Below are 24,578 nucleotides of genomic sequence, written 5' to 3'. Positions count from 1 at the left end.
GACGTTAACGATAGCAGTTCTTGTAAAGTGTGCCTTGTTGGTAAATGAAACGGTTGTTTAAAAGTTTGGGTTAACAAGTTTTTCTAAAAACCATCGGCAAATACCAGCACGGGGAATACAGTCTCGTGGCAATAGAGTATGAACTTTCTGGAGGTGGTATGGATGTAATATTGTTGCTCTTTTAGGATCCTCAAACTAATAGATTGATTGACATTAGACTGCACTGATTATTCTCTCGTGCTCTCCTCTGGATCTTCATAAATTTCATTAAGAACTTGTTCCTTTAACTCAACAGTCCAAGTGGATCGGGTTCTGCCTGCATAAATGTGCTCTTTGGACATCAAAGAACCTGTTTCAGACAGACGTTGATGAATAGTGGCAAAAAAACCTCGAACTTGGATATACTCGGTTAGGAAAGTTTTCTTGATACAAACGTCTTGCTTCAGTTCTATTACTGTGTCCCATCCCATACATTAAATGCACGTCAGCTAATTTGGAGTATGAATAATGTCTAAAGTTTTTTTGTTTTTTTTTTTAAGTTAACACTCAACACAAAAAACACAGCGCGGTTACAGTAGGCCTAACTTACAGTTTGTTGTTTTGTTCAACAGTGAGCTAAAATATTCTGAAAATAATTTCCAGCTGATAATTTCTTTTGAATATTTTTTTTTTTCAAAAACTACTCACACTACAGCTTCTAGACTAGTTTTATATAGTTTTTCAGATATTTTCCATATGAATCCACCATACGTTTTTTAAAAACTAGTCCCCAAACAATTCAGCATCGGTGTATTTCACCAGAGGAAATGAATTCCGGGCGAATATGTTTATAAGAACATTTTTTCTTATTTTCACCTCTACTATCACGTATTAAATTATTTTACCATAATTATGAATCACCCTGTATTCGGACAGTGCTGTTTATCAACTAAATCTATAACTTATCTAAGTTTTCAAGAGTCATTCACTCTTTCAAACACCAAAACGTTTAAACATTATCACGTGAACTAATAGTTTGAACGTTAACATAATATATACGTGCGATTGATCTTATTTAATTTAGAATACTCAGTACACACTGCACAGATATAGTTCCACAACATACCACTCCATTCATTACAAGTATGGATGTTAGTTTTGCAGGAATTGTTCATGGTTTGCATGGAGTGACATCACAGTTGTCCAAAGCGCCAATTCACCCCAAGCGCCAACGTTAAAGATGAAAACGAATACATGTAAGCAGATAGCAGTTGAGCCAGTGCTGTTACTAGCCAAATGAGTTCAGTATGCTACTTTTCATTCATTATCATGCACTCTAACACCTTCTTCTATTCTAACCATAATCCCATTACAACCAGTCAAATCAATAGTTGAACCAAGAGAAACCCGGACTACAATCCGCCCAAATAGCTTAATAGTATACATCTTAATATTATATATAGTTTGTCCACTATCAAGTAAATCTTAATCTACTACAATAGTTAATTATACAAGATTGGCGGTGCCATATCTTCGATACATGGATATGAAATACTTTAATAATTTATTCATGAAGGGTATTTCAATAGAAAAGACGTTTCATAGACTCAAGAAGAAATTTCACCTTAATTATTCTAAAAAAGCTTAACCACAGTAATTGAATGACGTTCACACAGCATACAATAAGATTGTATGTGATTCTCATTCAAGATGAGAAAATTTGGCAATACAAACAGATCAATTTCTTGTCTTTACAAGGAAAGGAATAAGTTAGTCAGGTTCTCCTACTCAGAAACCTATCTTCATTAAAGAAATCAAAAAGATTGTTGAGAAGGAATAATAGTACGATTCTAAGAAGATACCAAAAAAGATGGAGAAAACTACAACAAAAATTGGTTGCTGTGCTAGAAAATGAGCTACCAGAATCATGCAACCTGTCATAAGATAACTTTATTCGCTACTTGCTAACAATGCTGCAAACAAATATGTCATTTGTCGATCTGCTTACCAATCTTATTCGCTTCATATTTTTCATCGCATTCTTTACAATATTTATTCATAACTATTTATAACACTAAAAGAACATCAACCCCCTATAACAATTGTATCTGTATCAAAACCCCGTTTCTTGAATACAATAAGAGGCGACCAGTAGAAAAACCCGATTAGATTACAATCTCTGCAGAATTGCATGAATCAATGATTGCATGAAGGACAATAGATTACGTTTATTAGTTGATTGAGGCAACTGACGTTGTTAAAATATTTAATCATCAATAATTTATATCTCAGTACTTTAAATACGAACTACCAAAATGAATTAAATGTTCCAGTATTAAAAGATCCAGCTAGCTAAAAATGTATTTACACGTTTTTAATAATCGAAACAGTTCGGCTCTATCCTTTGAATGAGAAATATTTTTCAATTATTTGCATAGAATAAAAAACCGTACTATTCAGCCTTCCAGCTGGTTAAAAAGAATCAAGTAGCCTAATATGAACGTTGAAAATAATTTAAGAACATCTAATACTAAGAGATAAAATTATAAAGTCTTTCATCCTATATGTGAAGCGGCTTATAGACAGGGAATATAGAAACGGAGAGGTCATAATAACGGCCAGTGTTTCATTACGTCACTTCCCAACCAATCTTATTTGGTAAATGGAAACTAACATGATTAAAAGCACTGGCCGCCAATAACTTTCCGTATCTACCTTTCTCCATATAATTATAAGCAGCTTTTTATAAGCATATTGTAGATGAAACTGAAAACGATTAAATAACTTAGCAGGCTCAACGGTAGCGATAATATCAAGAGAATCAAACTCCACCAAAATTATGGTATGAAAATACAATTTTTCAAATGACTCATAACCAAGAAGTACATGAAAATCAAATAATTCCCTGCCCAACATGCTTGAAATATCACAATGTCAATGCTTGAACAATATTCAATGCAAGTTCAGTAATAAGAACAATAAGTAACATTATTATAATAAAATAATGTTGTTTACAATTCTTTGATTTATCAGATGAAATGATGGATTTAAAAGGGCCAGCCTTTACATAACTAAAATAGCTAAATTTTAGAAATACAATGCATATTGAACATACTATCATCAGAATAATATCAACCAAAAAATTAAAATAATCCAATTTCACTTTAAAAATCATTGCTGACTATTTTACTAAACATATTAATTTCTTACAAATACATGACCAACCATAACTTAACAAATAGTCGACGTAAATAAGATGTAAGAAATTGAAACCATAGACGAGTCAAATTCATCAAGTAAGGCCAGGTAAGTCCACACTTTGAGCTATCATTCAACAGATTAAAAATAATAGGAATGGACTACAGTTACCACGAAATCATTTCTTGACATCTTTCTATAGATCTTGTATGGAATTTAAAAGTGGATAGGGCTAATATAAAATGAAATACTCATGGGTTGGTTAGCTTACTCACTTCTCATGGCTACTTTTGGTTCTGTACCTGGGGGAACTTCTCTTAGTTTTAACACTCTTTATTATAACAGTTTTTATGAATGGAAAAAACAATACAACCTTTTAAAAATATAATCAGCATTATTTTAAAAATATAATCAGCATTATTTTCATACTTCTTCAAGGGCAAGAAAGACAGAAAAGACAGCCGGCAGACCGTTCAGTACTCTCTTTTGAAAATAGTGATTTCTGAGTCACAATGTTAATTTAACAAAGTAAGATATAATGAAAATCCATAATTAGAATATTAGAGTACAGTAAGAGTTTGGACATAGATAGTCATAAAGTTTATCTGAATCATGAGAATAAGCAGTTAGTTCCTGGTCATTATTCTTCCATGTATCAGAACTGAGAAAGTTGTAAGGAAATGAGAAATTTTCAAAAATAATAATTTCATGGAAGCGTTTGGACTGATTATCCTGAGAAGCTTATTAGTTCTTTTCTACTCTATTTTTAGTCAGAAGTGAAAAATTGTCGCTGATTAGACATGGGTACAAAATTTGTCGTTATTTTTGGACAAAAATGGAATTCTACAACAAATTTCAACTTGGAATAATTTGAAAACTGCTATGTTAATGGAATGAACCAATTCACAATAAAAACAAGTACAGAATCCAGGAAGCCATATTATGAAGAAGAATGTAGCTCAAGGTGCAGGCCACTGAAACATTACAAACTGAACGTAACATATAATTATTTAGTTGCGCAACTAGTGCCAGGAAGTCCTGTTCCTTGAATAGGCCTCTGGAGAAGACTTACGTGGCGGATAGCCTCTCATGGGCATGATGGGTGGCATCGGTCTCACTGGTGGCGGAAAGAATGGTTGGTGGGGTGGGAATGGGGCCAGGGGGCGCATCATGGGGGCCCCCCTCATCGCTCCACGGGGTGCGCCCCTCAACATGATTCCTCCTCTTCCCCAACCAACCCTTCCGCGAGCCCCCCGCAAGTGGTGAGGTGCAGGGCCGGGGGGGCCGGCTTCATACTCCTCTTCTTCACCCTCATCCTGTTAACAAAAATGTTCAATCTTCAACTTCTATCACCAAATATTATGTTCCCAATAAATTATTATTGTATCGTTAAATTATTATTATTATTATTATTATCGTTCCCAAGAGTAAATATTCAATAGTACAGGGTGATTTTTTTAGTCCTGCTACCCTATTTCCAGTGAGTGATAATTTATTTCTAATAGATGAAAATTTTGTTTTGTCACACAAAGTTGGTAGCCCTACTCAATAGGTATAGGCGGTGCGAGTTGATTATCCTTGAACGGTGTAACATTCTGTGTGGATTCCAGTCTTATGAACTGAATGTCTTTTACCATAGAACATGGATATCGGGGTGAAAATAATCAAAGCGTGTATAATTTCAATGGGTGTACATTTTGAGCATATTCTTTAATAATCTTTGGTAACTAAGAAATGAGTAATAAAATATCAAGTTATACAGGGTGATTCTTAATTTTGGTAAAATAATTTAATAGTAGAGGTGATAGTAGAGGTAAAAATAAGAAAAAAAAGTTCTTATAAACATATATCTATAAACGCTTCATTAGCGAGCTATGCAGGGTGAAAGATTTCGCCCGGAATTCAGTTCCTCTGGTGAAATACACCGATGCTGGATTGTTTGGGGACTAGTTTTTGAAAAACTTATCGTGGATTCATATGGAAAAATATCTGAACAATTGAATGAAACTAGTCTGGAAGCTGTAGTGTGAGTAGTTATTAAGAAAAAAGTTGAAATATGCAAAAAAATCCAAGTAGAAAAACACAGACTTCTACGTTTGATGCCCAATAACTTCCTTTAATAACCAGTAAACAAATATTTTTGCAATAAAAATTGTAGAGAATTTAATTCTGAAAAGAATTATGTAAGCTGTGTAAACTAAATTTAATTGAAAGTTGAATAAAATGTATTCTTATGTAGTACATTACACCACAAAAATTTGCTGTTTTATAAGGAGAGAACTAATAACTCATAGATTGTAGCTGATTGCAAATAAAATATTCCGTTTTTTATGAAAAGTTTTATTTTTATATGAAAGTAACAAATCTAAATGACATAAAACTTATACCAAAAGACTAAAGATGATGTTCAAAGTGACCTCCGTTGCTCTTAATGCATATGTTCAGACGTCTTCTCATCGATTGTCGGACCCGTTCAAATATCCCAGGAGTCTGCTTTATCATTCCTATTAAGTTCAAAATTCTTAATCGGAGTTCTTCAATTGTATCAATCGGAGTATTGTATACTAAGGTTTTCAAGTGTCCCCAAAGATAATCCAAAGGATTCAAGTGTGGTGACCTAGCTGGCCATGGTACTGGCCCACCTCGGCCTATCCATTGATTTGGAAACCTGTGATTCAGGTGTTCGTGTTCACGAACAGCAACACTGAAGTGTGCTGGAGCTCCATCATGCATAAACCAAATGTATTAGCGCAACTGAAGAGGTACATCTTCAAGTAAGATAAATAGCTCCTCTCTCAAAAAGTTTAAGTAGATTATGCCATTAAGCCTGGGAGAAAGCTCAAACAGAAGTAGATGATCTCCTATGATTTTTGCCCAAATGTTTACTGGAAAATGATGTTGTGGACGACTAGGATTGATGGCATGAGAATTCTCATCTGCCCAAATATGTTGGTTGTGGACGTTACGATAGCTGTTCTTGTAAAGTGTGCCTTGTCGGTAAATAAAACGGTTGTTAAAAAGTTTGGGTTAACAAGTTTTTCTAAAAACCATCGGCAAATACCAGCACGGGGAATACAGTCTCGTGGCAATAGAGTATGCTTTTTCAGGAGGTGGTATGGATGTAATTGTTGCTCTTTTAGTATCCTCCAAATAATAGATTGATTGACATTAGACTGCACTGACAATTCTCTCGTGCTCTTCTCTGGATGTTCATAAACTTCATTAAGAACATGTTCTTCTAACTCAACAGTCCTAGTAGATCGGGTCTGCCTCATAAATATGCTCTTTGGACATGAAAGAACCTGTTTCAGACAGACGTTGATGAATAGTGGCAAAAAACCTTGAACTTAGACATACTCGGTTAGGAAAGTTCTCTTGATAAAAACGTCTTGCTTCAGTACCGTACGGTACATTACAGTGTCCCATTCCAAACATTAAATGCATTTCAGCTAATTCGGAGTATGAATAATGTCTAAAATTACCTGCCATTTTTTAAAAAGTTAACACTTAACACAAAAGCAAAGTGAAATGGTTACAAATAGCTGATTAAACAAAAAACACAGCGCGGTTAAAGTAGGCCTGACTTACAGTTTGTTGTTTTGTTCAACAGTTAGCTAAAATATTTCTGAAAATAATTTTCAGCTGATAATTTCTTTTGAATATTTTCTTATTTAAAACAAAATAAATCAGCTTTTTGGAACAGCTGTTATTTAAATCCATGTTTTATTTGCAATCAGCTACAACCTATGAGTTATTAGTTCTCTCCTTATGAAACAGCAAGTTTTTGTGGTGTAATGTACTACATAAGAATACATTTTATTCAACTTTCATTTAAATTTATTTTACACAGCTTACATAATTCTTTTCAGAATTAAATTCTCTACAATTTTATTGCAAAAAATATTTGTTTACTGGTCATTAAAGAAAGTTATTGGGCATCAAACGTAGAAGTCTGTGTTTTTCTATTTGGATTTTTTGCATATTTCAACTTTTTTCTCAATAACTACTCACACTACAGCTTCCAGACTAGTTTTATTCAATTTTTCAGATATTTTTCCATATGAATCCACCATAAGTTTTTCAAAAACTAGTCCCTATCAATTCAGCATTGGTGTATTTCACCAGAGGAACTGAATTCCGGGTGAAATCTTTCACTCTGTATAGCTCGCTAATGAAGCGTTTATGGATATATGTTTATAAGAACTTTTTTTCTTATTTTTACCTCTTCTATCACATATTATAAATTATTTTACCATAATTGAGAATCACCCTTTATATCTTTTGTATACAACAACTATACATTTTCAATACAACGGAATTTTCGTTTTATAAATTAATTAAATTGAAAACTGGGTAATGACTAAAAACACTCTATATGATAAAACATAATCCCGCATATCCTATTATATAAGGTGAACAATTTCTGTATATCTGTTTATATTTTCATATCTGTTTATTTTTATCCTATTATATTAAGCGAGGAATTTCTATATTTTTATATCTGGTTATTTATGTTCAACGGATCTCGAAAACGGCTCTAACGATTTTCACGAAATTTGGAACATAGTAAGTTAATGATATAAAAATTCGTTTGCACTATGTCTCATCCCTGGGAAAACTCGCTGAAGGACATTAAAAGGATGATTCATCCTTGGAAGAACAGATGTCTGTATAATTTCGTAGTCTGTCGATAACAGAAGATGCGTGTGCCTGTGTGGATCAGCTGTGTAGTAATTCAATCAGCTTAGCGTATCTCGCGAGAAATATAATCTAGAAATTCTATCAAAATAATCGATTTGTTGACATGACATGGTTTATCACTCTAAATTAGAGTATATCATAATATTCAAAGTTAATAATTATTTTACAGTTTTAAGTGATTAGTGAGTGTTATTTTGTTATTCAATTTGGTTTGTAAACAATCTAAATTTGAACTTTTCTGTTCTTAAATATGTTGACTCAAAATTGGACCTGAATTCAAGTGTATGAAACATAACCTACTTTTTAGACCATTTATAGTGTATAAATCAAAGTTCGGGGAAGAAACAGTTTTGGGCTGTGCCTGTTTGTCCTTCCCCAATCATTTTGAAGAATTGTGTTCTGTTTATCAATAAATAAATAACGAGCGAAGCTCGGTGCCCCGATATTATCTGGTTATATGGTTATTTTTGTTCAACGGGTCTCGAAAACGGCTCTAACGATTTTCACGAAATTTGGAACATAGTAGGTTTATGATATAAAAATTCGATTGCACTAGGTCTCATCCTTGGGAAAACTCGCTGAACGACATTAAACGGATAATTCATCCTTGGCTGAAACAGCTGAGACTTTCGTCGTCTGTGGATAGTAAAAAGTGAGCGAGTGATTCTGTGGAAAATCAAAATATCGCATCCCCGAAATTCATAAGCTGACATATAGCCAGCTGTGAAATATAAACACGATCATTTTAGAGAATTGTGTTCTGTTTATCAATAAATAAAAATAATGAGCGAAGCTCGGTGCCCCGATATGAAGATTAAACTTGGAGGAAGTCGAACCTTAACATAGTTCACAATAACAGAAAAAGTATAAAAAAATATGGAATTGAATTTTTGCCGTCAATAAAAATATATATAACATAACATACACATACATAGAAAACTACAATAAAAAAAATATAGATCACATTCTAATGCTGTAGTAGGCTAATAATAGAAGTAGTAGTATATTAATAGTGTAGAGTCATACAGCTAACAAACAATGGTGAGTGATGTCATAAAGTCAGCACCAGATCAACATTGATTTTCTTTCATTGGTTGCGTTGAAAGCCACTGATCGGTGAGTGAACGATGAGACCGGTCAGTGAGCGTGGCTCTGAACGAAGCACCGTTTGGTCTAACTCAAACACCTTAAAGATGCACATGCAGCGTTAGAGTAGCCTACCTACTTGGAATTGATATCGGCCATTGAGAGGACCACCCGGAAGATTATTACATACCAAAGATCTTGAAGGTTTGCAATCTTTACAAATATACAGAGTGGATCATTATGTATGGGAACCCTTGAATAAACTGGAGACTGTTGTAGATATAATCATAGAGAAATAATAGCGTAAGTAGATATCCCATGGTATAGGACGTTCATGTCGCAACTTTTATTGTTATCTCAAGCCGATAGTCCACGTAATTGTTTCCCGTGAAGCTATGTGACGCTCTTAGTCTCTCATACTGTGCCGTTCATACACTCTCACCCCAACAAAACAGTAAAAATCGACAATAATCGACAGTAGTCGGCTTGAGATAACAGTAAAAGTTGCAACATAAACGCCCTATACCATGGGATGGATATCTACTTACGCTATTGTTTCTCTATGATATAATAGGGGATGTTTCACAGAGACAAGTTCTCACAGAGACAAGTAGTGGTTTTGAACGATATTAGTGTCACAGAGACAAGTTTCACAGGAGCAAGTATTTCTATAAATGGCAGTGTGACAGGAACAAGTTCCCACAGAGACAAGCAGTTTCATAGAGACAAGGTCTCCGTCCAAAGTAGTAGCGCTATAAATGGCAGTCTCACAGAAGCAAGTTCCCACTGGAACAAGGTGTTTCACAGAAGCAAGGTCAGTGTCATAGAGACAAGGTAGCGAATGTAGGAAGAAGTTAGGCGTGTTGCCTACATCTGAACTTGAAGGCACTCCATTATTTGTTCTAATAAATTGAATGTCTGCTGTTTTTTAATCATGCAGGTATATGATTATGATTGAAGGTTTATCATATAAGATAGGGATGGGTTGGTAACCTATTAGAATTGGATAGAAGATAACTTAAATAAATAAATAATAAATTGAGTTCTATGCAAATGTAATATATTTCTACCAAACTCCAAGATAACTATTCCAATATATCTAATACGTATACATATAACCTTCAACCCGAAAGAGTAATCAATATGAATATGAAATGGAATATATAAAAGCCAAATAGCCTACCACTGACCTATTCATCACCGCTTCTTAAAAACCACATGGCCAAAATGGTTTTTCATTATAATTCCTTCTTTCGTAATAAATTGTTTATGCTTTTGTACTCCTGAGCGAAGCTCGGTCCCCGATATTATGAGCTAATCATCTCTTCTTTTTCCGAGCTGCGGTCTCGAATTGTAAATTCAAATTGATATAATATTAACTCCAGACAGTCACAGAGTAAAGCTGCATCAACACCAATAGATTCTATAGATTCTATTAGATTGAACATAACTTATCATACACATGATGAACATATGTGTTTTTCATGTGCCATTCAATCTATAATAATCTGTGAGGATTAAGTTATTGACATTTCGTGAATAACTTTGGTGTAAACGCAGCTTTAGAAGCCAAGATTTATCATGGCGTTCCGAGTTACGGATGATAATGTCAATGAAAAACTTATTTTCCTCATAAAACTTTCCCATAAAAATTTAACAGATTGTTGTTCTACAAGTGTCTCTACATGTTACAAAATGAAAATCCCAGTGAAAAACAAAAAGTGCCACTTGATAATTCCCAAATCATTTTTAATCGTAGCTCTGATTCAACTGAGCAATAACTTTCTGAACTTACTGAGTTAATAAAGTACATTAAAATTATCATAAGCGCAATGGGACTTGGGCTTCCATCAATTCAGAATAAGTATTATACCGTATTATTTTTTACAGGATTGAAGTAGTGCAACATTTAGATTAGCACACCAATAGATTTTATTTGTAGCGGAGTGAGTTCATTACTTTCATATCAAAGTTCTACTTTTTCCATTATGAATAGTACGACTACTGCAAAACAATGTCTGGTAGCCCTGGTAATGTAATGTAATGTATGGTTGATTGGAGTCTCCAACCAGCCTGATCAGATTTCTTAGTGGGGCCATTGGCAAACATTTTATAAAAGCCCTGATATTATTACAATGACTTTATTCCTAGTAGATAGCATTTCTAGTAGGTGGCTGAATATTCTCGTTACCACATTGCAAAGGATGTTCAGTGGGTCTACTGTTATCTGGACTACTAGAGTATTGTAACTCCTAATGTCAGATTGAGTAAGAGCTTGAAATTTATTCCTATCTAGTGTACTCCATGTTCAATAATCTGCCTTTATCTTATATTAGAAGAAACTTGCCTCTGAATAAATTAAAAAACGCACTAAATGTAATTCTGAATGAAAATGCTTATTGTTCCGTAAATAATTTTCAAATTGTTGAAAATATGATATTCAGTGCTGTGAGTTTATAAATAGTTTATGTCTTTTTTCAATGTATCACTTAATTTATTCAATTGTACTGGGTGATGATAATTATGACTTGATAAGACTGATTTGATGAATGATAACACTATTCATAAGATGACTACTAAGATGTTATGAATTGAATTGCTCATTTATTGTATAACAGACTATAAGCTGAATCCTTTAGACGGCCTATTCGCCTAATCTACATCAAAATTGTTTGTATTTATCGGTCAATATATTTCTTTTCCTAGACGCCAGCTAAGAAAGGGGTTTCAATTTTCGTAGAATAAGCACGTAATTCAAAACTGTATATTTTTCAAAAAATGTTGTAATTCAAATTCAAATTTCGTTATCACACACATAGGCTATACGAGAATTAAGAATTAATGAGAAAGTGTCTGGAATAAGTTTATGATTTTTGTTCTTCTGTATTATACTACTAGTGACATATTTATCAGTGATGGCTCTTAAACTGTAGGTTTATTATTAAATAACGAGTTTGGAGCACCAGAAAAAGGGGATTACATTTTATTATAATAAATATTCAAAATTACGTTCCAACCCACAATTATTGTCTTATTGTCATGTCCCTAAAGTTACTGTAAACCATATCGGTTGGGACTAATCAGGTTTATTTAGGGTGGTTTTAATTATTAGTTATGTGTTACAAATAGTTCACCTAGATTTAGATGGCAATTAAAACATTATTGATCTAACTAAAGCATGATATTAGTGTCAAAGACAGAAATCTGCGTTTTAATTCATTATCATGTGAGAGAGAGAGAGAGAGTGAGAGAGAGTGAGCCCGAAGGAAAGGGTATGTGTAAGAGAGTGATGTGGTTGAGTGGGAGTGACAGAGTTCGATATGCTATATGGTGGGTGAGGAATAATAGTGTGTCCCTTACGCTACACTCACAGATATATATATATATATAGTTATATATATATATATATCCATAGATTTTGGAAGCGGCATGCTATCTTTTCAATCTTTTGAAACAGCATTTATTGTCTAAGGTTGGTGAAAGAAGTTTTCTGCATTCCATAACAACAATCTGCAGACTGACGTCTCGGGTATTAGAACCAAAAGGCCTTGCTTCATAGAACTATAAATACTCATTCAGTATTACAATGCCTTGCTTCCATGAAACAAAGCAAATGTTTCCCGTTAGGTACTTCTGGAAAGCCCGGTCAATTTGTCATCGGTGGTGTCCAGGTAGAACTACCCTGCTCATAGACTATGTTCACTGAGCGTAAAAACCAAAGTTAACCAAATGCTTCTATTTCTAAAAATCTATTGCCAGGTATAAAGTACTGCACTTTGGCGGCAGGAAGAAGATGAACAATAATAAGGAGAAAAAATAGAGATAGGAGAAGATTATAACCGTTGAGTACACTATTTTATCTATAACCACTCTTTTGACGAATTGAAAACTTATAAATTACTGGTGGTACTCCATACAGTAACAGTCAGGGGTGTATTCAAATACCGTTGGATAACATCTTTCCAATATTGTTACATTCATCTAGAAGTATATAATCTGTTCTTTCTTACATTGATATCACTTATGTATAAGTTACTGCAGAATCAAAATTATTTTATATTGACTGAACAATTAAAAGTCACATTGAAATAGTTATTTTGGAGTTTGGTGGAAATAATACATTTACATGGAACTCAATTTATTCATTAAAGGCAATCTACATAATTCTAATAGGTTCTGGTAACACATAATGATAAAATAGGTGTTCAATGAATTAATGAAGCCTAACAACTTGAAATATATTTCAAATTATTTAAGATTAAATTGATTCTACCTCGGTGCAAGTCAGCTTCACATTTGTACATGTATCATTGTATCGAATCAATAAAAATTTTTCTATGATACTTTTATCCAAAATGGCGGCTGAATGAAATCTATCAATTATTTCTTTAAAAACTCAAACTTCAATCAGCCGCCATTTTGAATAAATTTATTATTTTGAATAATAATTAAAAGTTGTGGGTTTCAAAGATTACAACAGCAAGTTCTTGAGCGAGTTCTCCAACCCAGAGGGTCACTAGTTAATTGCATAGTTACAACAAAACAAGTATCTCATCGATTTTAGAAAAAAAACAACTTGTATTAGAGGTGGCTATGAATCTATGCTCAATAAGATCAATTACTAGAAAAAAAATCATTATTATAGAATGAAGATAGAATCAATGATAATTTCTATGAAAAAAATGGAAGAAAAAAATAAGACTCGTGAAGAGAGAACAACACCTGATATTAGAAACAGGATAGCTGACACCAAGGAACCTAGAATACATTCTAGGTATATTGACTGACACTACAAAGTACTAAAGCAACAATTTGATAATGAATGTCAGTACTGGTGTAGCCTTATGCTCTTGCTCTCAGACATAAGGTTGTTCCAGCACTATTAATATAGGAAAGTTGTATCAACAGTCGAGTTATATTCTAAAATCACTGTCTTCTTCCTTTCCATTCGTTGTAATAAAATCATAATATGCAATTGAACATAAATGGACTTTTTAGAATGAACCATTTCACACAGTAGAAAGACTAGATTAGCTGATAGTTTAATCTTTAAATACAACCATGTTTTAATATGTTTAATCGATCTGGTTGATTTTGGGTTATACTGTTATTTTTTTTAATGCGGATGATGCCCATATGAGCTTTTTACTTGTACGAGGGTGAATTATTATGAGATGATTATTATTTAACATACGGGTTTAAAGATTATCCCAGTTAGACTAGCCCAGGATAAATATGGTGGATAGCCATTCACGTTACAGTACAACAAAAAGATTAGACTGTGAAGGTATGAACACATCGGATGCGTCTAAGTTCAAGTTGCTTGCAAGTTCACGCGAGGTCATAAAAAATCTGAAAAGAGCAGTATGAACACTCACACTAAACGCATGCACTTGCTGGTTGCATTCAGTATGACAAGTCACAACATGTTTCAATGCATGAACTGACGTGCACCTGCACATACACACATCCAATTCTCTAATTAGTCCAGTCAAGGATAGGCAATAGGGGGAAAAGTTTGTAAGACAATTTTTGACCCCGCAGTTCTGTTTAGGGTAGTAAGGAGGTAAACATATCAAAAGTCCCCACCCCCTTAGCACAATGGGTAGGGGTGGGGTGGTTCAAAGGTACCATTGTTTAGTTTCTCGCATATAACTCGAAAACTATGAAACTCAGACGTAACTGTTATATACTGAATTAAAGCTTGTATAATTCTACAATATCTACAATATTCAGCTCACTACTTTTCCCATATTTTCTCTAGTTTTTGAGAAACCCGCTCTTGAAGGTATGACATTTAAAAAAAAAAACACGTTTGCCGCCAATCTTTTATATTTTTGCTCAAATAACTTTTTAAAAATAGATGGGAAAAATCCATGCTGATTATGAGCTTATAGAGCACTGAATTCTCTTCAATGTTATGTATAATTTCACACTTTTACGCATTTCCCTACAACTGTTGCAGCAGCTTTAGTGTTGAGTGTGAAATCTCCAGTTTTGCAACAATAGACCAATGACAAAGGAATTTGGAGGGAATGTTTTGAACACAATTTTTGATCAACATTTGAAGCTTTGTTGAGGTTAGTTAGGAGGAGAACATATCAAAAGTCCCCATTCCTAACTCATGTGCTAAGGGAATGAGGGTGGTTTAAAAGTTGCATTTTTCATGCTTCCACGCGCATATCTTGAGAACAATGTGTTCAACTGTCATAAATAACTATTCAAAATGAAGCTGGATGAAAATTCTCTACACTTTTTGTTCAGTGGAATTTAGCGATATTCCCAATAGTTCCCGAGATATTCGCTCTTGAAGGTGTGTAGGTTTGTAGAGCATTGTATTCTCTTTGAAATGATGTATTATTTCAGTATTCCAAGTTTTCGTTTCATTTTTAATGTAGGGGGTGAAATTTTCAATGCTGCAGCAATTGATCATTTGACAATGGGTGTTTTAAGGGGGTGTTTTTATCCAATTTTTTGCTCTTTCAGGACATATAGCTCTCCAAAAATGCATCGTAGAAATTCTTGCTCATCGTAGGTTTGTAGACCAACAAATTCTCTTTGAAATGGTGTATTATTTCAATAGTTCAAGTTTTCGTTTCAAGATTTAATTTTGTATATAACAGTTATGTCTGTAAGTTACATAGTTTTCGAGTTACATGCGAGAAACCAAATAATGGTAACATTGAACCATCCCCACCCCTTTAGCACAGGGGGTAGGGGTGGGGACTTTTGATATGTTCACCTCCTTACTACCCTAAACAGAACTGCGGGGTCAAAAATTGTCTTCCAAACTTTTCTTTTTATACCCCCTTTTGAGCATTCATTGCCTGGACTAAAATATACTTGTACTAGCATGTGTTCACACACGCAACCCAGACACGGATAAATCGCCAAAAAAGGGGAGAGCCGTCAAGCACTGTCTTCTGCATCAGGATGATATGATTGCTTTGATGGGCTTGCTTCTTAGAGGTGAACAGTCAATATCATCCTAGGACCGGTTCAAGTTACATACTGTACAATACTCATATTATGAGTTGTTATTGTTATGAGTATTGCACAGTATGTAAACTTGAAGTGGTCCTTGGATGATATTGTATTGAATAATGGGAAAGTCGAAAAAAATGTAACATTTTGAATAGTTATTCATTTGGATTTCCGTCATTTCCTGTATACCACTAATAACCCCATCAAAGCAATCATATATATATATATATATATATAATATATATATATATATATTATATATATATATATATAATATATATATATATAGTCTGAACAAGTAAAAATGTTGACTTTCAATTTTTCTACGGTCACGTGTAACGGCCACTACAACTGTGCAGTAAGGCTGTAAAAGGTAGGACAGAAAAGATAGCCTAATTTGTTTTTCATAAACATACATGTTTATCAGATGATAATATGATGGTTTATCATGTTCATCAAGCGTGTTTTGTCATCAGCGAGAGGCTTCTAACATAAAATAAACAAAATAACAATAAATAAACCACTAGAAAATTACAAATTATGATAGAAAAATAATTCAACATTTAGTAATGTTATCATTCATAATCTGCCAAATATGAACTGAATTTTACTATAACAATACTGTAAAAATGTTAATAAAATTTGAGAGATGCTAAAAATAATGATGAGCCATCATCTGTACCTGTGGATAGTCGGAATGTTTGTTGGAACGATGTTCTGATCTGTCATCTGTTCGGCGTGGTGGCCTCCCCTCTTCCCTCCCCTCACGGGGTCTCGGCTCTCTCCTGTCATCATCACGTTCCCTACTCTTTGGACGTCTCCTTCTATCCACATCTATTTCTCTGCCTCTTTCTCTCTCCCACTGTTCTTTATCGCCACGATGCCGATCAAATTCCTGATCTCTATCAGATGGCCTTCTATTGCTAGCACCAGGAGATCCTGAAAAAACATTTGTATTTAATCGATATTGAATGTAATACATGGAATTCAGGATACAATAAAGTACAGGACTGTACTATTGCAGTTTTACTTTGCATAGAACCTCCAAACAACATAATTTCATGAAGAATACTTTGGAGCTTTTGCTATGAACTGTTGTTCAGTAAATCATAAGTGAAATCACTAAGAAGGACTAAAAGAGTCGTATTCATAGGCAATTTCAAGTTGGCTCAACTTTAGTGAGCCAATTGCCGGCCGGCCAGTTTAACAGAGACGTCCCTCCCTTAAGTAAGCTACCTGCGCTACCTGGCCGCCTGTAGGCATCAAATCACACGCACAAGCTAAATGTTCATGTGGGCATCATCCGCAATGGAAAGTACAAAATAATCCAGCTGAAAACTGATGTGACAAAAAAGTCCCTATTCAAAAGAGCTTACTTGAGATTTGGCTTGAAATCAGTAATGGCAGTCACAACCAATGGGTTTGTACAATATACTATAGATTGCACTGAAGTCATTTTTATATCATATTATATTAGCATTAGTATAAGCACAATTTTGAATGTTTACTTTCAAATAACATGAAAGCTAACAAAATGCACCAATTATGACATTAATAATTAATTGAGCAACAAGGTTACGAGACATACAGCGCTCCAGCCTTCAGTTCGGCGTTTCGGCAACTATAATACTACAATGAGAAGTTTTCGAGCTGACTTTATTATTATTCCCATCTTATTTCTTTTGTAGCCTAATTGGATATTCTTTCAATTCATTTTCAACTGAGTTATAAATAGGCTACTGCATATCAACTTATTGCGGGGTATGTATTAAAAACTGCCGCAACAAGATTAAATAAGATTAAATCTATAAAATATTTTATACCTGAAAGATTTTATTTCCATTCTGAAGCCATTTGCAAAGATAATTGAAAGAGTAGTTTACAGACAGATCTTCAGAAATGTAAAAACCACCATCACAGAATGTCAACATGGATTCATGCCAGGTAAATCTACTGCAACTAATTTATCAAACTTTCTGTAGTTGGACCTTGTGTAGAGAATCAGGATCAGATTGATGTAATCTACTTGGATTTTGAAAAAGCTTTTGATAAGATGCCTCACTCCATTCTACTCGAAACTCTCCAACATCAGCTTCAATCAACTGTTAACATCATATCTCTTCAATAGAACATTCCAAGTCCGATTCAGAGTAGCTACTTCTAAGAGCTTTCTAGCAACATCTGGCATTCCTCAGGGCTCTAATCTTGGACCGTTACTATTCAGTATATTCATGAATGACAATGTGGAAAATCTTGATTGTCATGTGCTGATGTACGCTGATGATCTGAAGATCTTCAGGAAAATCAGCTCCAAAGAAGACTCGATTTTTTTGAAGTGTGATAATTTTTAAGAGGAGAATAAGATCCTTGCAGGAACCTATCTAACAGTTATGAGTTCCAAAACACATTTTTATGACAGTTGCAATGAATTAAGACCACTTGTGCCGTTCTATTGCACGCAAAATGCCTTAGCATAACATTTCAAGTGACTTTCTTAAATTTACTTTTTAAATTAGTCTTTGAATACAGTTTCAAGTTCAAGCTCACTTATAGAAGTGAACCTGCTAAGAAACTGTTATTCAATACGGCTCTAAGTTCACTTGGAAATGTGTGGAGAAACGTCCAAAAGGCGGAAAAAACCAACAATAGAACTTCTTATGTTTTTATACGGTAATATAGTTAACTTGATGGAACTTCTTATAATAAATGTTTTTAATTTATATTACCGTTTTTATACGGTCGTCGTCTTCTTACAGAGGTAGGCATTAATACCTGTTCCCCTTCAAACATTCTCCCACCTTTTTCTTGGTCTGCCAATACTTCTCCTCCCTTCTGGCTTGTAAGCAATGACAGCTTTCGGGATTCTTCCGTTTCCCATTCTCTCAACGTTTTCTCTCCACTATTGTCGATTCTCGTCAACTCGTTGAGGTATAGAGATCACATTGAGCTCTCTACGGATATCGATATTATAAAGCCTGTCTTCTCTGGTGCATCCCTTCACTCACCTTAAAAATCTCATTTCGGCCGCCTGTAACCTGCTCCACTCCCTTCTTTTTGATACCCAGGTTTCAGAGCCATACTAAGGTGTAGGGACGGCCATAAAAATTTGAGTTTCGTCTCTTTTCGGGCTTTATTTTTGAGAGTTCTGTTAATAGCTCCGCATTCGTACTGGAATCTGTTAATTTTTGCATTCAAGTCATGGTCCTCCTCGTATGTAATATCACATCCCAAATATTTGAAATGTGATACCTGTTCCAGTATTCTGTTGTTGAGAACTATTTTAGAACGTATTTGAGATTTCCCCAGAAACGTTCTCAAATACGTTTTTATACGGTAATATAGTTAACCTTAACTTGACCTTCAACTAACTTCTCCCTAACCATAATCCTCATCTGATATGACAAGCCCTGTTTTTTGTCGTTCGTCAAAATAGGCTATTTCATGTCAAATTCAGGAGTAGTGTGGAAAAGTATCAATTGAGCAATTTTGGAGTGATTTATCACATTTTATGAACGACATTAGAAATTACCTTTACGTCTATCCTGGATCGGTCTTCGAGAAGGTTGATAGTCAGTCCTTTCTCTCTCCCTTTCTCTTGGTCTCTCCTTATTCCGATCTCTTTCTCTTTCGTCATATTTGGGGTTGTGATCGGATCTCCTCTCGTTTATCCTGCCTCGGAAATTATTAGCACTGAAAATAACAAATTAAAATTAAGGTATACAATTCAAAATATGAAAATGATTTATTTATGGAACCAACCTATCAATAACTAGTTACTAGAGTATTGAAATAAATGTCAAGTTAAGTAAATTTATAAATATTTGTTCTGACTGACTTGTTATATTACCAAGAATTCTTATTCTTATAATTGACGCATTTATGTACATTTTATGTATGTATGTCTGAATAAAGATGATTGACTGATTGATTGGATGATGAGTACAATAAGCACCGTATGTGAAGGTAGCCGTTTGAGAAAGGAGAGGCGCAGTGGCCAAATATATAAATGACGTCACCTTCAAAGTTTTTTGTAGAAAATTTATTTTAGTTATCCTGCATAACAAATGATTAGATGTGGAATGCCATCAGAAACAACTAAAACGTAGTCCAATCTCTACGCTCTTTTTCTATGTGCCCCGGCTATAAATACCAAGTACTATTGAAAAGCATCATTCAGCACATCCAAAAAAATGAAGTATAGAATTTAGAAATTTTCATTCACCCAATAAATTATCTACAGTACGTTCATTATGACGCGCTCATCAAAATCAACATATCTGTAAGAAAGGAGGAGGAAACGCATTTTTTCGAATCGCTAGTACTCGGCGACGGGACGGGAAATTGCCCTTGAACGAATGTTGGCAGACGGCCCATACTATGTCATTTCAGTCGCTATGGAGCGTTGGAACGTACACCATCGTATGTTTGCTGTCGAGCAGTTTTTTTTTTAGAAACAATGAATCTGTAGTCACAGTGCAACGCTTTTCCGTTAATATTTCAGAGTTGGACGTCGAGGTGCAGTTTCTGATCGAAATACTGTACTCCGATGGGTTGCAGCGTTTAGAAGTACTGGTTCTATGATGAAAAAGAAACCATCTGGTCTTTCCCGTTCAGTTCGAACTTCGGCAAAAGTGGACCGAGTCAGAACGGCAGTTGTTACTAGTCCTAGACGATCGACTAGACGACATGGTCTCAATACTAAACGAAACTGACTCTGTATTTCGATCAGACACTGCACCTCGACGTCCAACTCTAAGATATTGACGGAAAAGCGTTGCACTGTGACTACAGATTCATTGTTTCTAAAAAAAAAAAATGCTCGACAGGAAACATACGATGTTGTAGGTTCCAACGCTTCATAGCGACTGAAATTGCATTGTATGGGCCGTCTGCCAACACTCGTTCAAGGGCAATACCCCCTCCTGTCACCGAGTATTGGTGGTTCGAAAAACATGCGTTTCCTCTGCACCACCTTGTATATCCCACTAGATGATCACCTATTATGATTTCCAAGTATTTAATATGAGAGACTTTTTATATAGTGGGACAATAAAACCTTGTGGACAATAATTACCTTTCTGACGATCTAGACTTTTGTGGTGGCTGGTTGCGAAAGTCTGGCTGCGGGTAGTGTGAGTCGGAGTCGTCTCTTCGACGATCGATTGCCTGCCTCTGATCATCTCCACCCGACCTAGTCAAAATTAATACACTCACTTATTAGCATTTCCAATAGAATGCATAAATGTCACCTGCATTATCAGTGGACTTGACTAACTTAAATTACGCCACAACAGCAGGAATATATTGGAGCCTGTTTGTTCATCCCAAGTTTTGTAATTAAATTATTGCCAATAAATGAATATCTATGACGATGCCAGGATACAAACTTGTATTAAACTAAATAACATACCATAAAAAATTTTTGAACCATACCATTACGGGCCTGTTTCCGAGCTCGGGATTTAGCTAAGTTCTAGACTTAGTCAGACAGCTGGAGTCAGAAAATTGGCATTCCAAAACGGGGCGTAGTCGCAGTAAATAGTCGCAGCAAAATAAATCTTTATTTTCTCATTTCTATAATATTGGAAATGTTTTTCCTTGACGAAATGAAACATTCCTAAATAATTCAAAATAGCTGAAACTTTTCACTATTTTCTCTTCATTTTATTTTGTGTTCAATTTTCTATTTTTTCGAAATTTAATTTAAACGTGACTGTGACTATGACTGCGACCACGCGCCGTTTCGGGAGTTCAATTTTCTGACTCCAGCTGTTTAAAATCTAGAACTTAGCTGAATCCCGAGCTCGGAAACCAGCCCTTTGTGTGATTCATTTCAAACTGGCATCATTCCTAGTGAATAACACCAATGCTTCCCCATTGAATCAATGCTGACAGAAGCGAGGCGATGGCGTAGCTTACCTGCTATAACTGTGGGATCGTTTCTCGTGAGCATCCAATGCTTCATACTTCAGTGCATCGAAAGGAACTCGACTATCTCTTTCTTTATCCCTCTCTCTATTGCTGTCGATTCTAGAAGGGCCATCCGACCTTGAATCACCTCGACCTAAAATAAACAAAAATTAAGTAATTTGACCAAATTGGATTTGTGAATAATGAATATTTAGACAATGAATACTAATACAATTTCTCATCAAATGAACAAGTAGATGAATAATTACAAGAAATTAATAAAATGGCTGTTATTCAATGTAACTGTATCTATTAATCTTCCACCATAGTAATCACAAAGAGCGGCTAGACTCCTCAAGACGCCAACATATCAAAAACAATTTCATATTATGGTACAGTAGAACCTCAATAATTCGAACCTCTTTAGTTCATAATCCTCTATACAGGTATAGAGCCAGTAGAGTCAGTATAGAGTTCTGGAATTCATAGAGAAAGCATATTCAGTAGACTCTAGAAAGTATATAGTCAGTAGAGTCAGTATAGAGTTCTGTAATTCGTAGAGAAAGCATAGTCAGTAGACTCTAGAAAGTATATAGTCAGTGAAGTCAGTATAGAGTTCTGTAATTCGTAGAGAAAGCATAGTCAGTAGACTCTAGAAAGTATATAGTCAGTAGAGTCAGTATAGAGTTCTGTAATTCGTAGAGAAAGCATAGTCAGTAGACTGTAGAAAGTATATAGTCAGTAGAGTCAGTATAGAGTTCTGTAATTCGTAGAGAAAGCATAGTCAGTAGACTCTAGAAAGTATATAGTCAGTAGAGTCAGTATAGAGTTCTGTAATTCATAGAGAAAGCATAGTCAGTAGACTCTAGAAAGTATATAGTCAGTAGAGTCATATAGAGTTCTGTAATTCGTAGAGAAAGCATAGTCAGTAGACTGTAGAAAGTATATAGTCAGTAGAGTCAGTATAGAGTTCTGTAATTCGTAGAGAAAGCATAGTCAGTAGACTCTAGAAAGTATATAGTCAGTAGAGTCATTATAGAGTTCTGTAATTCGTAGAGAAAGCATAGTCAGTAGACTCTAGAAAGTATATAGTCAGTAGAGTCATTATAGAGTTCTGTAATTCGTAGAGAAAGCATAGTCAGTAGACTGTAGAAAGTATAGTCAGTAGAGTCAGTATAGAGTTCTGTAATTCGTAGAGAAAGCATATTCAGTAGACTCTAGAAAGTTTATAGTCAGTAGAGTCAGTATAGAGTTCTGTAATTTGTAGAGAAAGCATAGTCAGTAGAAAGTATATAGTCAGTAGAAAGTATATAGTCTGTAGAAAGTATATAGTCAGTAGAATCAGTATAGAGTTCTGTAATTTATAGAGAAAGCATAGCCAGGAGACTCTAGAAAGTATATTGTCAGTAGAGTTAGTATAGAGTTCTGTAATTCGTAGAGAAAGCTCAGTCCCTTGAAAAAACCTCTATAATACGTAGTAAAATTGAACTGTATATAGGTTCCTTTGATAATTATTTTACTGGTGCCTAGTAAAATCGAAAACTGGCTCATCTTAGACCTCTATAACTCGTATTTTCTGGATATTTTATACACCATGAATAGGGAAAATAGTAAGTTATAGTGTACTATTCTATCGCTAAATAATTCTCCAGACATTAGGTCATCAACCGGAAATCACATAGAAATCAGACGAAATTATTGTGTATTGACAAAGTACTATAATTCAGTACAGTATTGGACGTCGTGAAGGATTTGGAAGTGCCTCAGAACTGCGAGTTACAATTTGTCTAGTGTTTAAACATAAACTGGAAGGTTCTATTCAATTAGGTTTCAAAGGTAAAAAGAAAGGTTAGGGAGGCTAGGTTTAGGCTTTTGAATGGTAATAAGTTAATATACAAATGACATCCAAGAATTCTTTAGTTTGTGAATATTAGTTATGAGTCGTGTTGTATGCTAGTCTACAAGAAATTAATTCCATGCGATTAAAAAATTGATATAAAATGAAAAAAATGAATTGATTGAATAATCAAAAATCTATCAATTACTCTTTAATCTGTCAATAACACATTTAATTTCAAATATTGAAAATGTCGATATTTTTTGAAAATTTAAAATTAAAAGTTATCAATTATTTACATATCATTTTCAAATTTTATCCATAAATATCTATGATTGTTCATTAAATATTTAGAATGTTATAATGCGATTTCTTGATGATCATCCATAATCAGCCTCCTTCTTCTTCTCCTCACCCTTAGCACACAAACACATTAGTGGGGACTCAACATTGAAGATGAAAAAAAAAATTGAAAAGTTAATAACATAACTACTAATAATAGTAGTTGTGAGATTGTACTTCCATTTTCAGTTAACTGTATCTTATTTTTTGGCAAATCTTATGTTTTCTATCTGTAGTATTGGGAAAGTTGCACTAATAAACTTACCAGTAGGAGAGTGAGAGCGTCTATAGACCGTCCATTCATATTTTGCTGTGGACGGTTTTTCAATTTTTGCGAATCTCTCAAAAATCGGGCGAGAGCCTTCATCTAAACATAAAAATTTGTTGATAAAGCAGTTCTGACACATTTATTTTATTAATAATGGATTTTCTAGTACTAATTAATTCGTTATCTGACTCAAGACAAATTTGGAGAAAATATAAACTACCGTAAATTTTTCTGTTTGGTCGATAAAACATTTTCGTCTTCAATCTTCAATGA

General features: G+C 34.4%; 1 protein-coding gene across 5 annotated transcripts in view; it reads right to left on the bottom strand.

Annotated features, from left to right (window-relative positions):
- Positions 1-24,578, bottom strand: part of LOC111052952 (RNA-binding protein 25) — a 42,636-nt gene that overhangs the window by 4,540 nt on the left and 13,518 nt on the right. For 4 of the 5 annotated variants that reach the window (XR_005573300.1, XR_005573299.1, XM_039443032.1 and 1 more), the window contains 6 exons: positions 24,303-24,404; positions 21,868-22,012; positions 21,023-21,139; positions 19,478-19,638; positions 16,631-16,887; positions 4,250-4,493 (listed from right to left, as the gene is read on the bottom strand). Coding sequence is in view for 3 of the 5 variants with exons in the window: in XM_039443032.1 (XP_039298966.1) it covers positions 4,250-4,493; positions 16,631-16,887; positions 19,478-19,638; positions 21,023-21,139; positions 21,868-22,012; positions 24,303-24,404 (1,026 nt within the window). In the remaining 2 variants the exon portion in view is untranslated. The remainder of the gene's footprint in view (positions 1-4,249; positions 4,494-16,630; positions 16,888-19,477; positions 19,639-21,022; positions 21,140-21,867; positions 22,013-24,302; positions 24,405-24,578) is intronic. The other variant, XM_039443039.1, reaches the window with a different exon arrangement.

This window comes from Nilaparvata lugens, chromosome 1 (genome assembly GCF_014356525.2).
Source record: "Nilaparvata lugens isolate BPH chromosome 1, ASM1435652v1, whole genome shotgun sequence".
Classification (NCBI taxonomy): domain Eukaryota; kingdom Metazoa; phylum Arthropoda; class Insecta; order Hemiptera; family Delphacidae; genus Nilaparvata; species Nilaparvata lugens.
This window is presented reverse-complemented; position numbering and strand designations above follow the sequence as displayed.